Source organism: Eubalaena glacialis, chromosome 11 (genome assembly GCF_028564815.1).
Source record: "Eubalaena glacialis isolate mEubGla1 chromosome 11, mEubGla1.1.hap2.+ XY, whole genome shotgun sequence".
NCBI classification, from domain to species: domain Eukaryota; kingdom Metazoa; phylum Chordata; class Mammalia; order Artiodactyla; family Balaenidae; genus Eubalaena; species Eubalaena glacialis.
The window spans coordinates 103,913,777-103,930,621 of record NC_083726.1 but is presented as its reverse complement, the minus strand read 5'-3'; the positions used below and the strand labels follow the sequence as shown (position 1 = coordinate 103,930,621).

General features: G+C 39.3%; 1 protein-coding gene across 1 annotated transcript in view; it reads left to right on the top strand.

Moving 5' to 3' along the window:
• Window positions 1–16,845, top strand: part of DERA (deoxyribose-phosphate aldolase) — a 119,280-nt gene that overhangs the window by 53,701 nt on the left and 48,734 nt on the right. Inside the window, exon 6 of the mRNA XM_061205040.1 lies at window positions 16,697–16,825. Within this exon, the coding sequence (XP_061061023.1) occupies window positions 16,697–16,825 (129 nt within the window). The remainder of the gene's footprint in view (window positions 1–16,696; window positions 16,826–16,845) is intronic.

Genomic DNA, 16,845 nt, shown 5'->3' with positions numbered 1-16,845 from the left:
AAAAGGAACATTTAATACTAGAAATTTAATTCTAACTAGAAACCTGCAAATGTCTTAGGCCTTTTTTCACTGCAGTGTTTTATCTTAATTTCAGTTCTCAATTTGATTACGTATTGTATTTTTCGGTGTCGTGTTTTAATATTAGCTGTTTACTAAAATATGAGCCTAACATTGATTTCTTGGAATTTGCTGATGGAAGTGTCTCTGAGGCTGTTATACCTTCTAATCCAGGATCCTCTTCTCTGTGCACTGAGGTGTGTAGGACACTGGTTAAAGCGCAAAAGAAAGAATCTTGTTTTCTAAACCTGGCCATTCAGAGTGTATCTTCACCATTTCTCACGGTCACAAGGGTCCACAGTTTAGGGTATGAACTCAAAGGGGAGACTGGAGAGGGCTCGTATTCCTCTTCTTGGATTCTCCTTGACGACCATTTAACATCTACTCCCTCAAACTTCTAACTTTTCCACCCACCTTGAGGCTCCTTAAGTACTGGCAGACAACCTACCTGCTGCTTCTCGGGAAAAATAGAATCTGTTACGCAGGAACTTCTCACTGTCCTTGCATCAGATCTACTTCCCTCACTCCTCCTCTTCTCCTTCCTCCTGAGTCCAGTCCCTGGGCCGTGCTGTGGCTCCTACCTCCTCCCATAGTTTCACAGACTTGGTCCTTTTATGGGCCATTGTTTTCTCCTGTAGCCTCCACATCTCTCTGCTAGCTCATCCCATCAGCATCCAAGCATACATCCAAACATTCTATTTTTTTAAAAAATAAATGTATTTACTTATTTTTGGCTGTGTTGGGTCTTCGTTGCTGTGCACGGGCTTTCTCTAGTTGCGGCGAGCGGGGGCTACTCTTCGTTGCGGTGGCTTCTCTTGTGGAGCATGGGCTCTAGGCACGCAGGCTCAGTAGTTGTGGCGCACGGGCTTAGTTACTCCACGGCACGTGGGATCTTCCCGGTCCCTGCATTAGGCAGGTGGATTCTTTTTTTTTGTTTTTTTTTTTTTTACTTTAACCTTTATTTTTTTTATTTTTATTTTTTTTTACATTAAAAATATTTTTTAATACTGCTTGTTGGGACTACAAATTGATACTGTCCTTATGAAAGGTAATTTGTCAAACCATAAAAATTTTTGTGCCTATTTTTTTTTTTTTTTCACACACACACACACACACACACACACACACTGTATTTTATTTTTACAAGAGATAAATAGACTGACACCAAGCATTGTACATGGATGACCACAACAAAAGCAACAATGATTGCAATTAGGCAGGTGGATTCTTAACCACTGTGCCACCAGGGAAGTCCCCATCCAAACATTCTTATCCAGTAAAAAAAAAAAAAAAAAAGCCTACATGTCACCATTCCTCCTCATCCCCAGCTGAGTCTCCCTTTCCATTCTCCCCTTTGTGGCTGAAATTCTTAAAAGAGCCGTATGTACTTGTTTCTCTTGAATCTGTTCTTTCCAAGATAACAATGCCCTGTTATTTTGCTATGCCCGGGAGATACTCCTCAGTCGTTTAGCTTTGTCGTGCAGCAGCAGTTGACACAATGGACCGTTTCCTCCTGGAAACACTCTCTTGTCACGGCTTTGGTGACCCTACTTTCTTCAGGTTTTCCTCCGTGTTTCTGATTACTCTTGCGTCTTGTTTGCAAGCTCCTCCGCCTCCTCTGTCATCACTGAAGTGTCGGGTCCTCAAGTTCTGTCCCAGCAAACTCTCAGACTTCTCAGACTCTGCACACTCTCCCTTGGAAACCTCCTATCCTCACTGATTACGGCTGTTCCCTGTGCTGAGGACCAAACCTCCAGAGCACGGAACCCGCATCTGTCTGACTCTGGAATCCGCGTTCCATTTCCCCACTAAAATGATTCCCCATGAAACGATGCTTTTCATCGATTAGTTTCACATAAGTAGACATTCAAATTCAGTGAATCTTGACCAAAGCAGAGAATCTAGCCATTTTAGAAAGAAATTCATTAAAAAATATTTACATTTCCCCGACTTTATTTACACTTTCTATTAAATACAGTTTTTTCTAGATCATTCAGAACTATTGTATCAGTGATTATAGGCATCTCATTTTATTTCACTTCTCTCTGTTGCACGCCACAGATTTTTGCAAATTGAAGGTTCGGGGTAACCTCATGTCAAGCAAGTCTGTAGGCACCATTTTTCCAACAGCATTTGTTCACTTCATGTCTCTGTGTCACATTTTGGAAATTCTCAATATTTCAAACTTTTCCATTGTTATTATTATATTTATTATGGTGACCTGTGATCAATGATCTTTGATGTTACCATGACAAAAAGATTATGACTTGCTTAAGGCTCAGATGATGGTTAGCATTTCTTAGCAATAAAATATTTTTTAATTAAGGTATGTACATTGTTTTTTTAGACATAATGCTATTGCACATTTAATACATTAAAGTATAGTGTAAGCATAACTTTTATATGCACTGGGAAACTGAAAAATTCATGTGACTCGCTTTATTCTGATGTTTGGTTTATTGTGGTGGTTTGGAACTGAACCCGCAGTATCTCTGAGGTTTGCCTGTATATTATCCTGGAATCCAGTGATATTCTTAGGGGCTACTGAAGTCTCCAAGGTGACTTGCCCCATAGCTAATGGTCCAGACTGCTGTGCTTTTTTTGGATTTTGTATATCTTTTTATTTAAACATCTTTGTTATTGTTGTCGTGCTTGGTCCTTTGCTGTTAGGCTTTTTACTGTCAGCTCGTTATACTGTCCTTCCCTCACTCCTTTCCATCTGGGTACAGAAATGTGCACCATCTGACTTACTGCTCCGACAGTGGTTTTAACTGGAGAGGGCGTGGAATGTATTGCTGGTTCTCAGAATTATCTGACAGACATTTTCCGATCACTTGCCCCAGCTCCTTGCCTCACAGAATCTAGCGCATTCCCCTGAGTATGTGTGATATCAGAATTGGGGGTTGGATGTAAGGGAGGAGTAGGAGTCTACACTGAAAATCACTCCAGGTGATTTTAATTCCACCCCTTCTTCCCCTGCCATCCCATAGTCCTAAGGAGAAGCACTAACTTGGAGCATCTTTTTTTTGTTTTTAATATACTTCTAGTTCTTTTTTTATTTTTTGGCCCTGCCAAGTGGCATGTGGGATCTTAGTTCCCCGACCAGGGATTGAACCTGTGCCCCCTGCATTGGAAGTGTGGAATCTTAACCACTGGACTGCCAGGGAAGTCCCCCAAAACTTCTAGTTCTTGATTCTACATAGTTTAGGTGCCGCACAATCGAAGCATTGCTGGATTTACATATTGATTAATTAGTCCAAATTGTATCTCCCACATGTTGCCATTTATTTAACCTGGCTCTGCAGTTAGCCGTGAACAGCAGGCTTAAGGAACAGTGTTACTCTGGTGCGTTCAGCCAGAAAGACATCTACTTCTGTGCTCTTGGGCGGATAGTTCTCCTCTCCCTGGGAAGACTGTGCTCTGAGATGAAGAGAGCAGCTCTCCTGTGCTGTACCGGGGGAGAGGGGGGGTACCTAGCCCGCCAGATGGGTCAACTGTCATTGGAGGCACAGACCCAGAACATACCCAGAAGGGATACATTGTGGAGGAAGAAGGGGGGGTCACTCTAGGAGACCCGAAATAGTTGGTCTATGCAGGGTCTTTGCATTAGACAGAACTTGGTTGGAATCCTGGTGCTATCGTCAGTAGCTATTTGCTCTTAGACAAGTTACTTAACTTCTCGGTACCTTCTGTTCCTTCTCTGTAAAATAGGAATAGCGGTGTCTACTTCATGGGGTCATAATAGGGATTAAATTAGATAACGTACGTAAATTGGTTATCCTGTTGCTTGGCCCAGATGAATCCCTCCTTGTCAACTGCGGTTTCCTCTCTTTCCCCCTCTTCCTCCTGATGAGGATAGTATGTTGTCAAGGGAAGTATCGATACAGCACATGCATTGAGTTAATGAAGAGGAACTCACACGGGTTTTAGTATTTATAATTTTGCTAATTTACACTGAGTCCTTGGGCAAATACTTCACTTCTCTCTGCCTCCATTTAAATAAGCTACCAGTGAGGGGATAAGACATAAGGACTTCTGCAGTCTTTTAGAGCTACAACGGCCTGTGATTTTATATTTGGTGTTTTCATTGTCTGTGTGTATTATTCCAATGATAAGGGCTTGTAATACGGTATTTTTTAATGATGATATTGAAGTTGACACCTCAGTTGCGTTCCATAAACAGTTCTTTGAAGAAAGAATTCACCAGAAGAGGTTCATCATCTTATAAACCTTATTGAGCAGGTTTTGAAAATTAAATGCATTCCATGCTCTGTAAATATACAGAGGTGTTCATTTTTTACTTTTTTATGACCTCTCTCTGTCTGCTACATATATTTACCTAACACATTACTAGTGACATGGAAATGCTATCAGATTCAAGAATCTTCCAGGACCTTGAGCTTATTAGGACCTAGAACTGGCTTTACTAGTTTTTGGAAACGCATTCCACACTGGAGCACCAGCACACATGACTCCAAAGGTGGCTACTTGTGTGACATTTTTCCAGCATTGTGTGTTCAGAATCACAACTGGAAATATTGTTTGTCTTCTGTATCCAGAGCCTCACGTACTTCTTTTACCCCATTCAATTCTTCAGCTTCGACTTGCTTTCCCAAACTTGGTTTGTGGAGTACATGCCTCTTGACTCTCAAGAGCTTTAGGGTGAGAGAATGAAGTATTCCAGCCAAAGCCACAGTATCTATCATTGTGTTGCATGCAAGTAGATCTTGAAAATCTTGACTCTGGGCAACAATTTATTTTTCTTATTCGCTTACTTTTACAAAAGAAGGGTGGTAGAAAGAACATCTCTTAAAAGAAGTTAGGATTTTTCTTTGTTTTGGAGAGCTGTTAATCATAGTATCTTATGAGAAAAGCAATCTCTAAATCTATAGACACTTTTTGGGGAGGAATCACATAACCCATAATCTGTGCTTTCTGTTTTGAGGGTTGTTTATAAAAGAAAAAATCTGGAGATAACTTACGGCAGCTGTATGCTTTTATTTTATTATTATTTTTTTTAATGCTATGATTCTTCAAAACTTCAAATACTATTGACAAAACTGTGTGTGTTTTATCTCTTGCAGGTTATTTTACTACCTCGTGTTTTAGCTCATCTCTGTTTTAGTCTTACAAGATTAATTAGTTGCCTTAGTGGATGAAAACTGTTCTTGAACATTTTGTGGCTTTTTTAGATTAAAAGGTTGCTGTATAATTTTATATTAAGTGTTTGACTGTACATATAATTATCTTAAGAGTTATTTTCAGGCCACTCATGTGCAGTGTTGAACATCTTTCCGGTACTCGAAAAATAATTGCTTAGATATGTTCGTTAACAATTATTTTTTAAGTGACTTTGAATAGCATGAAATATAAAGGGAAATCTACTTCATGGCTTTTAGATAGGAGATATTGTCTTTAAACACTTGGATTCTTACTCAGTTCATAATTCCTATACATGACAGCTTCACTAACATAGTTTTCTATGTCTACAGCAGTGCTTTTTCCAGAAAACTTAACAAGTTGCCAGCAGCCACAAAATTAGGTATCTGTTTTTCCTTTTAGGTGGGAGCCGGAAAGAAAGAGGATAATTTTAGGTAGAGAAAAGTAGAATGCTTTAGATGAGAGTTCCTGCTAACACGGGGAAGCAGAAGGTAGAGCCAGTGGTCACCCTGTTTTGGATGCTGTTTAAAACTGATGCAGTGTGAGCCCCTCCACCCCTTGGAGCAGCATCCTCATGCACACAGGCCTTTCCCAGAGTGGCTGAGTTCTCTGAGTCCTACCAGGGACCACTCCACCAGCACAGCCCCGCTTGTTGTTCCCACTGGCAGTGACAAGCTGAAGGTCAGGCTATGACCTCCGTTCCTCTTCCTCAGTGTAGCACCAGTAGGAGGGATGAGACGGGACAGACAGGAGACCACACCTCTGCTGGTTGTGCCGTTGTATTGATTAAGCATCTACAATGTAATCCATCCTGGGTTTCTCGTATACCCACTCTCACTACTCCTGAAAACCTCGTTATAAGTCAAAACATTTATTATCAGGCTTTTTAATGTGACATCACTATGCCAGCCACTTCTCTGCTGTGTGTGTTTTGTTAAATTTTGCATTATTCGGACTAATTTGCAGTCGTGGTATTTGAATTCCATTTTCATTTGTCAGTCATCTTTTATAATAGCCTTCCGAATTATTATTTTTCTGGTACGTGAAAGAATTGTTCTTTCTTTGTTTTTTTAAGTGGGGAATTTTCCGTTTCTGTAATGTTTGAATTTTTAACAATGAATATGTATTATGAGTATGTGAGCAGAAAAATTAATAAATGCTCTAAGGAATATGTCATGATGTATGCAAAGACTTAACTATAAGGGTGTTTGCTGAAGTATTGTTTATAAGAGCAAAAAATCTGAAACCTTGAATATCCAATAATAGAAAGATGATTGAATATATTATTTACGACCATGCAGTGGAAGATTGTACAGCCATTAAAAATTGTGCTACAGACCTGTATTTATTAATTTGGAAAGATGTCTATGATATATCAAAGGGGAAAAAAGCAGGTTATAAAATAATATGTGCCACATATAATCACACATTTTTTTTTTACAAAACAGTAGAATGGTTGATAGTTTCAAAAGCCCTCCCATGAGAAAAATACCTGGATGCTAAATAAATTACAACAGTATTTGTTGTAACTTTTTAACTTTTATTTTTGAATAATTTAAAACTTACAGAAAAGTTACAGAAATAGTACACAAAACTCCTGTTTTCTCTTCACTCAGATTCCCCAATTATAAAATTCTACCCCGTTTATCTTTTTGCCTTCCCTCTCCCTCTCTCTCTTTGTGTGTATGCAGATAGATATCAATAGATAGATAGATAGATTGATAGAGATATAGATATAATTTTTCTTCGAATTATTTGAGATTAAGTTGCAGAGCCGTTGATCCATTACTATTAAATACTTCAGTGTGTATTTCCTAAAAAGAAGGACGCTCTTATACGAAGCCGCAGTACACCATCAAAGTCCGGAAATTAGCACTATCATACTACCATTAAATCCACAGACTTTGTTCAGGTTTTGCAGATTATCCTAGTAATGTTTTAATTAGGTCCAAATTCAATTGTTACATGTCTCTTTAGGCTTCTTCAATCTGGAATAGTCCTCAATCTTTCCTTGTGTTTGAAGAATAGAGGTCTATTATTTTGTAAAGTGTACCTCAGTTCGGGTGTGTTGCATGTTTTCTCATGATTAGATTCAAGTTAGGTATTTTTGATAGGAATAACACTGAACTTTTGCTCTGTTCTTCTCAGTGCATTATTTCAGGAGTCCCAAGATGTTGATTTGTCCCATTATTGATTATGTTACTTTTTTACTTGGCTAATATGGTTTCTGCCGAGTTTCTCCATTGTAAAATTAATAAGTATTTTGTATTTTAATAGGTAATTAACATCCATTATGAATGGAGATATTTTGAGACTATGTTAATATCCTGTTCCTTATCTAACTTTTGCTCAGTTGTTTTAGTGTTCATTGATAATTCTTCAGTTATTACTCCAATAGTTGCCAAATGGTGATTTTATAATTCCATCATTTCTTCTATACTTATTAGTTAGCATTACCTTCTCCTCCCTCCCTTTCTTCCTCTCTGTAAGCACTCATGGATGCCTATTTTACTCAGTTGGTTATAATCCATTACTATCATTATTTATTTTGGTACTCAAATTGTCCCAGATTTGGCAAGTGGCAGCTGCTTCAGACTGGCTCCTCTGTCCTTTTGACATGTTTCCGTTTTTCTCTAAGACCTTCCTTGTAATTCTTATAAAAGATATTTTCGGCTTATTTTCAGCTTTCTCTGCCCCAGACTTGGAATCAGCCATTTTCCCAAGGAGCTCTGCTTCCTTTTATTGAAGACTGGTATTTAGAAACCAAGATCTGGGTGCTAGGTGTACTCATTGCTACAGGGTGGTTGTTTCTAGGCCTTCTCAGTGGAAAGCTCTACAAAATATGTGAATGTATACAATAACACATACAAACACGCATACATCTGTCTGTATCTATCTATCTATCTATCTGTCTTAGAAACATGAGTTCACGTGGATAACTTCCATTACAAGCCAACAGCACATGGTTTATTCTTGCCCTCTCCTTTTCTATATTTATGTCTCTTTTTCTTGTCAGTGAGAAACTTTCCTCCCATTTTCATCAGTATAGTTACTTATTTGCTCAGTTCCCTTGTATGTAACAACCTCTTGACCGTGCAGGCTGTCTCCCTGGCCCAGGACTGCGTACTCAGGCTGGTTGCGCTTACCAAGTTTTCCAGAATTCCCAACCCTCACTGGTAAGAGCGTCCCTCAATGTGTAGAAAACACTTTGAGAATTTTTGAAGGAAGATGCTTTGAAAACTTGGAGGATTCTTAATTCTTTTGGGTAATGATTCCTAATGAGGAATTTTTTTTTTTTTTTTTAATAAATTTTATTTATTTATTTATTTATTTTTGGCTGTGTTGGGTCTTTGTTGTTGCACGCGGGCGTTCTCTAGTTGCGGCGAGCGGGGGCTACTCTCCGTTGTGGTGCACGGGCTTCTCATTGCGGTGGCCACTCCTGTGGAGCATGGGCTCTAGGCGTGCGGGCCTCAGCAGCCGTGGCACGTGGGCTCAGTAGTTGTGGCTCGCAGGCTCTAGAGCGCAGGCTCAGTAGTTGTGGCACACGGGCTCAGTTGCTCCGCGGCATGTGGGATCTTCTCAGACGAGGGCTCGAACCCATGTCCCCTGCATTGGCACGCAGATTCTTAACCACTGCACCACCGAGGAAGCCCTATGAGGAATTTTTTGGAAGGAGATCTCTTGCACTTATTACTTCACTTGTAATTTCCTCCACATGTATAGTCCTGTAGCAATTATATAAATCTACATCCTGCTGCTGTCCTTTCCTGCAAATGTAGGAGGAAACCCACCCATTAGTTTTTCCATTGTTTTGCTTATTCATATTGTAAGGAAAGTGAAAGTTGAGTATGGTAAAGGACATTATGATTTGAGATTGACTAGGTTACATTTCAGCCATCAAGTTGCTTCGATGTGCATATGGCATTTATCTAGTTTCCAGGGTGACTATTACTGCAGTGCCAGGTGCTCAAAACTACCTGTGCTTCTTGTGGCTTCCATGGTTTGTGTTGGAGTGAAACGGTTTATTTATTTATTTTTTTTGTAAGTAAGATCTGTAAATTCTAAGTATATTTTTATAAGTATTAGGATAGTACTTTGATTTGTGTTTTAAAGTTATTTTTGGATTTCAGAAACTACATAAGGAAAAATATAGAAAACTAGTATGGAATAATTAAATGCTTAGCAAATGCCTGGTACTCTTCTAGCTACATGTATTCTTTTATTTAATCTTCCCCAAAATATGTGAGCAAACTGAAGCCCCCTAAGTAATTTAGGCTTAGAAAAATTGTAATTCCTACAAGTTTACATGACTAGCAAGTAGCCAAAACTGTCTTATACCAGCAGTCTCTGCTATCCAAAGGAGCATGGGCTCTGAGTTAAAGCAAACAAAGCTAAAAGAAGTTTGTGATATAGTAAACTAGACTTCTGTTCTAGTGACCCAAAGAGGTCGTATCTTATGTTCTTTAGGAAACGTAGATCATGGTGTCCTCTGCTTTTATCAGTCCCTTTGTGCTCTGAACGTGATAAGCACTCAGCAGAAACTGTAACAGCATCACCGCCACTACCAGCAGCAGGAGAGCAAGTGACTGACATTCCCTGACTGTTAACTGGGTGCTGGATACTGCCCTTAGAACTTTTAATGTATAGTAACCTATTTAATGCTCGAAATAACTCCACAAAATATGTGAACCTCTATTATCCCCATTTTATAGATGAGAAAACCAAGGCAACGGTTAAATAATTTTGTGCAGATTAAACAACAATGTAGTTTAGCGCTAGGATCTGAATCCAGGCTGTCGGAGCACCCACACTGTCGCCCACTACACCATACTTCCCCAGTCTGTGTGTGTTATACTGGAGTCGTGGGTTAAAAACTAATGAAAACAATTCTGATTAAGCTGAAAAGGGATTTATTAGGAGGATGTAGAGTAGCTCACTGAATCAGTGGGAAGCCTGGAGAACCAGGCTTAGAAAAGAAGCAGAACCATGAAAGAGTAGGGAGCCGAGAATAAGCCAGCTGTGCCACAGGAAGAGTCTGCTTACAGGGCCACTGCTGGTGTTGCTTCCACCGGCCAGCACGGGTACCATGCTGCTGGCTGGTGGCCTCTGGACTCTTGGATCTGCTGCCATTGCTGATGCTGCAGTACTGATGAAAATCCCTAACTGTTCTTCATCTTTGCATCACTCAGTAAGATTCAAAGGACCAAGGAGAAGCATTCATTTGATGGAGCCCAGGCAGCGCTTTAAAAAGGCCAGACTTGGTGTGTGCTTCTTGATGTAATTGTCCTGGTATACTCTGGGCAGAATGGTAACAGAAACAACAACTTTCCCAATGTTGATTTTTAAAGATTTAAGTTATTTGCTCAGAAAACCTTGATCCTGTTATGTGGTGAAATAGGTCAGTAAAATGATTTGAGGAGTTGGCAGTTAAAGAATCAGAAGGCACTAGTCCCATATTTGTTAAATCCAGTTAAGCTTGAAGTGACCATTTTTGGCTCATTCTGTTTGGATCATGGATTAAAAAGCGTAACCTCCAGGTGGCTGATAATTGAGTCATAAAATACATCTGGTTTTTCTGGTTGATTTTAACTGTAGGTGAAGAAATTCACTGGGTCAAAAGGTAATATGTTTTAGAAAAAGGCTGGTGGTAATTTTGTTCATAAACATGCTCAGGATCAATGTTTTAAGAATTTTGCTATATAGGCCAAAGTTCACTTTAACAAATGCTGTGATAAAATATTTTCAAGCCTTCTCTGATGGCTCACTGGTTGTAAGCACTAATCCATATAACAAAATTGCGGTGCAGTACAAGAGTTGGCTGGGTCAGGCCATGCAGCACGATTTGACTTTTATCACACAACACTTAGTGAAAATTCATTTTACTAGAATTCTGAGCTTAATGATTAAACTTTTTGAGTGCTTACAGTAAGACAGGCAATGTGTGAAGTACTGTATATATATCTTCTCTTTTAATCCTCATATAACCCTATAAAGTAAATATTGTTATTGACACTTTAAGGATGGAAGTGAGGCTGAGAGAAATAACTTGCCTGAGGTCACACAGGAAGTGACGGAGCTGGGTTTTAAATCCACATTTGTTTCACTCTTAAGCTTGCTTTTGATGGCAACATTGTACTAGGAAGAAAAATCATTAATTAAATCATAAGTTAACTGCAGATTAGCCTTCTTCTTTTCTTTTTTTTAATTTTTGAATTTTATTTATTCTTTTGTACAGCAGGTTCTTATTAGTCATCCATTTTATACACATCAGTGTATACATGTCAATCCCAATCGCCCAATTCATCACACCACCACCACCCTCAACTCCCGCCGCTTTCCTCCCTTAGTGTCCATACGTTTGTTCTCTACATCTGTCTCAATTTCTGCCCTGCAAACCGGTTCATCTGTACCATTTTTCTAGGTTCCGCATACATGCGTTAATATATGATATTTGTTTTTCTCTTTCTGACTTACTTCACTCTGTATGACAGTCTCTAGATCCATCCACGTCTCAACAAATGACCCAATTTCGTGCCTTTTTATGGCTGAGTAATGTTCCATTGTATATATGTACCACATCTTTTTTTTTTAAAGAGAGCGGTTGCTTGAGGATAAACAGCTAGTTTTTTTTTAAAATTAATTAATTAATTAATTAATTTATGGCTGTGTTGGGTCTTCATTTCTGTGCAAGGGCTTTCTCTAGTTGTGGCAAGCGGGGGCCACTCTTCATCGTGGTGCGCGGGCCTCTCACTATTGCGGCCTCTCTTGTTGCGGAGCACAGGCTCCAGATGCGCAGGCTCAGTAATTGTGGCTCACGGGCCCAGCTGTTCCGCGGCATGTGGGATCTTCCCAGACCAGGGCTCGAACCCGCGTCCCCTGCATTGGCAGGCAGATTCTCAACCACTGCGCCAGCAGGGAAGCCCTGTACCACACCTTCTTTATCCATTCGTCTGTCAGTGGACATTTAGGTTGCTCCCATGACCTGGCTATTGTAAATAGTGCTGCAATGAACATTGGGGTGCATGTGTCTTTTTGAATTATGGTTTTCTCTGGGTATATGCCCAGTAGTGGGATTGCTGGATCATATGGTAATTCTATTTTTAGTTTTTTAAGGAACCTCCATACTGTTCTCCATAGGGGCTGTATCAGTTTACATTCTCACCAACAGTGCAAGAGGGTTCCCTTTTCTCCACACCCTATCCAGCATTTGTTGTTTGTAGATTTTCTGATGAAGCCCATTCTAACTGGTGTGAGGTGATACCTCATTGTAGTTTTGATTTTCATTTCTCTAATAATTAGTGATGTTGAGCAGCTTTTCATGTACTTCTTGGCCATCTGTATGTCTTTGGAGAAGTGTCTATTTAGGTCTTCTGCCCATATTTGGATTAGGTTGTTTGTTTTATTAACATTGAGCTGCATGAGCTGTTTATATATTTTGGAGATTAATCCTTTGTCCGTTGATTCATTTGCAAATATTTTCTCCCATTCTGAGGGTTGTCTTTTCGTCTTGTTTTTGGTTTCCTTTGTGGTGCAAAAGCTTTTAAGTTTCATTAGGTTCCATTTGTTTATTTTTGTTTTTATTTTCATTACTCTAGGAGGTGGATCAAAAAAGATCTTGCTATGATTTATGTCATAGAGTGTTCTGCCTATATTTTCCTCTAAGAGTTTTATAGTGTCCAGTCTTACATTTAGGTCTCGAATCCATTTTGAGTTTATTTTTGTGTATGGTGTTAGGGAGTGTTCTAATTTCATTCTTTTACATGTAGCTGTCCAGTTTTCCCAGCACCACTTACTGAAGAGACTGTCTTTTCTCCACTGTATATCCTTGCCTCCTTTGTCATAGATTAGTGGACCATAGGTGCGTGGGTTTACCTCTGGGCTTTCTATCTTGTTCCATTGATCTATGTTTCTGTTTTTGTGCCAGTACCATATTGTCTTGATTACTGTAGCTTTGTAGTGTAGTCTGAAGTCAGGGGTCTGATTCCTCCAACCCTGTTTTTTTCCCTCAAGACTGCTTTGGCTATTCGGGGTCTTTCGTGTCTCCATACAAATTTAAAAATTTTTTTGTTCTAGTTCTGTAAAAAATGCCATTGGTAATTTGATAGGGATTGCATTGAATCTGTAGATTGCTTTGGGTAGTATAGTCATTTTCACAATATTGATTCTTCCAATCCAAGAACATGGTATATCTCTCCATCTGTTTGTAGCATCTTTAATTTCTTTCATCAGTGTCTTATAGTTTTCTGCATACAGGTCTTTTGGCTCCCTAGGTAGGTTTATCCCTAGGTATTTTATTCTTTTTGTTGCCGTGGTAAATGGGAGTGTTTCCTTAATTTCTCTTTCAGATTTTTCATCATTAGTGTATAGGAATGCAAGAGATTTCTGTGCATTAATTTTGTATCCTGCAACTTTACCAAATTCATTGATTAGCTCTAGTAGTTTTCTGGTGGCATCTTTAGGATTCTCTATGTAAAGTATCATGTCATCTGCAAACAGTGACAGTTTTACTTCTTCTTTTCCAATTTGTATTCCTTTTATTTCTTTTTTTTGGCTGCGTTGGGTCTTCGTTGCTGCACGCGGGCTTTCTCTAGTTGCGGCGAGCGGGGACTACTCTTTGTTACGGTGCGCGGGCTTCTCATCACGGTGGCTTCTCTTGTTGCGGAGCACGGGCTCTAGGCACGTGGGTTTCAGTAGTTTTGGCACGCGGGCTCTAGAGCTCAGGCTCAGTAGTTGTGGCAAATGGGCTTAGTTGCTCCGCGGCATGTGGGATCTTCCTGAACCAGGGCTTGAACCTGTGTCCCTTGCGTTGGCAGGTGGATTCTTAACCACTGCGCCACCAGGGAAGCCCTCCTTTTATTTCTTTGTCTTCTCTGATTGCCGTGGCTAGGACTTCCAAAACTATGTTGAATAATAGTGGTGAGAGTGGACATCCTTGTCTTGTTCCTGATCTTAGAGGAAATGCTTTCAGTTTTTCAGCATTGAGAATGATGTTTGCTGTGGGTTTGTCATATATGGCCTTCATTATGTTGAGGTAGTTTCCCTCTATGCCCACTTTCTGGAGAGTTTTTATCATAAATGGGTGTTGAGTTTTGTCAAAAGCTTTTTCTGCATCTATTGAGATGATCATATGGTTTTTGTTCTTCAATTTGTTAATATGGTGTATCACATTGATTGATTTGCGTATATTGAAGAATCCTTGCATCCCTGGGATAAATCCCACTTGATCATGGTGTATGATCCTTTTAATGTGTTGTTGGATTCTGTTTGCTAGTATTTTGTTGAGGATTTTTGCATCTATATTCATCAGTGATATTGGTCTGTAATTTTCTTTTTTTGTAGTATCTTTGTCTGGTTTTGGTATCAGGGTGATGGTGGCCTCATAGAATGAGTTTAGGAGTGTTCCTTCCTCTGCAGTTTTTTGGAAGAGTTTGAGAAGGATGGGTGTTAGCTCTTCTCTAAATGTTTGATAGAATTCACCTGTGAAGCCATCTGGTCCTGGACTTTTGTTTGTTGGAAGATTTTTAATCACAGTTTCAATTTCATTACTTGTGATTGGTCTGTTCATATTTTCTATTTCTTCCTGGTTCAGTCTTGGAAGGTTATACTTTCTAAGAATTTGTCCATTTCTTCCAGGTTGTCCATTTTATTGGCATAGAGTTTCTTGTAGTAGTCTCTTAGGATGCTTTGTATTTCTGCGGTGTCTGTTGTAACTTCTCCTTTTTCATTTCTAATTTTATTGATCTGAGCCCTCTCCCTCTTTTTCTTGATGAGTCTGGCTAATGGTTTATCGATTTTGTTTATCTTCTCAAAGAACCAGCTTTTAGTTTTACTGATCTTTGCTATTGTTTTCTTTGTTTCTCTTTCATTTATTTCTGGTCTGATCTTTATGATTTCTTTCCTTCTGCTAACTTTGGGTTTTGTTTGTTCTTCTTTCTCTAGTTCCTTTAGGTGTAAGGTTAGATTGTTTATTTGAGATTTTTCTTGTTTCTTGAGGTAGGCTTTTATAGCTATAAACTTCACTCTTAGAACTGCTTTTGCTGCATCCCATAGGTTTTGGGTCATTGAGTTTTCCTTGTCATTTGTTTCTAGTTATTTTTTGATTTCCTTGAATTTTTTTTTTTTTTCTTTTGGCCACACAGCACAGCATGTGGGATCTTATTAGTTCCCCGACCAGGGATCAAACCCCTGTCCCCTGCCGTGGAAGCATAGAGGCTTAACCATTGGACCACCAGTGAAGTCCCTAGCCTTCTTGAATTTTTAGATCAAGAGATTTCCTTGTCATTAGTTCTTAGAGGACAACTTTCTCTTTTTAGATTTGGTAACTCAGTAAATGTCATTCCATCCAAGATTTATGCTTTGAGTTAGAAGAATATAAATTGTTATTGCCACATAGTCTTTGGCTGTTTATACCATTCTCACATGTTGTCATATTGGATGTGTGGGTAAGGTGATTTTCTCATAGTTTATGTGGGACGCACAGGGTAAGGTGGGAGGTGTGGCATCTCAGATCGTCTCTAATACTCAAAACTACTGATTATTAGGGATTTGTGAAAATATTCAATTCTTTCTTAAAAAGCCTGTGGGTACCTCTTGGAGGCAACGAACACTGGACTTTACTGTGCATCTTGTAATAGAATCCTTGCCTTTACTTGTGTTCAGTTTTCACTGTCGAGGTTCAGGTTAAGTTCAAGTTTTCTAGGATTGAGAAGATAAGTTTTGTTTATCTTGTTATAACTTTCATGGTGTGACTGAGTTTGCTGACTTGAGACTAATTTTTTTTTTGTTTTAATCCAGCTGCTTTCAGAGTGCTATATGGAGTTCTAGAAAGCCAAATGTGCTATTGGGGTCAGAGGTTAATAGATTCAAAGCTGCATCTCTGAATTCCTCTACAGCTGGATTTGTGTACATACATCCATCACTACCTGGCCAGGCTCAACACTTTTTAGTCCGATATATAGACACATACCCTGGCAGATAGTGGGGCAAGCTCTTATGTCTTTATTACCATTAGCAGAGCTCTCAGGAAAGGCCTGCTTTATATTCCAACAAGAGAACTTATTTTGTGTGAATGTGAGAATTAATAAGGACCTGAGTATTTTTTTCTTTAGTTTGCAAAGTAGCATACCCCTGTATATCTGGTAGATGGATTTCTATTTTATTCTAAGTAACCATCATATGGAAGCAGTAAAAACTATTTGTAATTTGCATGTCATTATAATGATATTTTAAAAGCTCCATGGCTCAGGACCTTGGGCCAGGGCATAGAAAGAGTTTCATGGAAGCAAACTAAGCATTCCTTGTAACAGGATGTGAACTGCAACAGAATGCTTGAGGCGATATTAAATTGGGGTGATTTTTAGAAAGTGACAAATGGTTTATGTTTCCTAAATCTGAGATGGGTTCTACCAGCTCTGAATGGCTGCCAAGTTATGTTATCACTTGCCTGCTTTGTAACTGCCTCAATTATTTCCTTCCCCAGCCCTGTATGATGAGATTCGTCAGTTTCGCAAGGCCTGTGGGGAGGCTCATCTCAAAACCATCTTAGCAACAGGAGAACTTGGATCTCTTACGAATGTCTATAAAGCCAGTATGATAGCAATGATGGCAGGTAAGCCAGGTTTTATATTG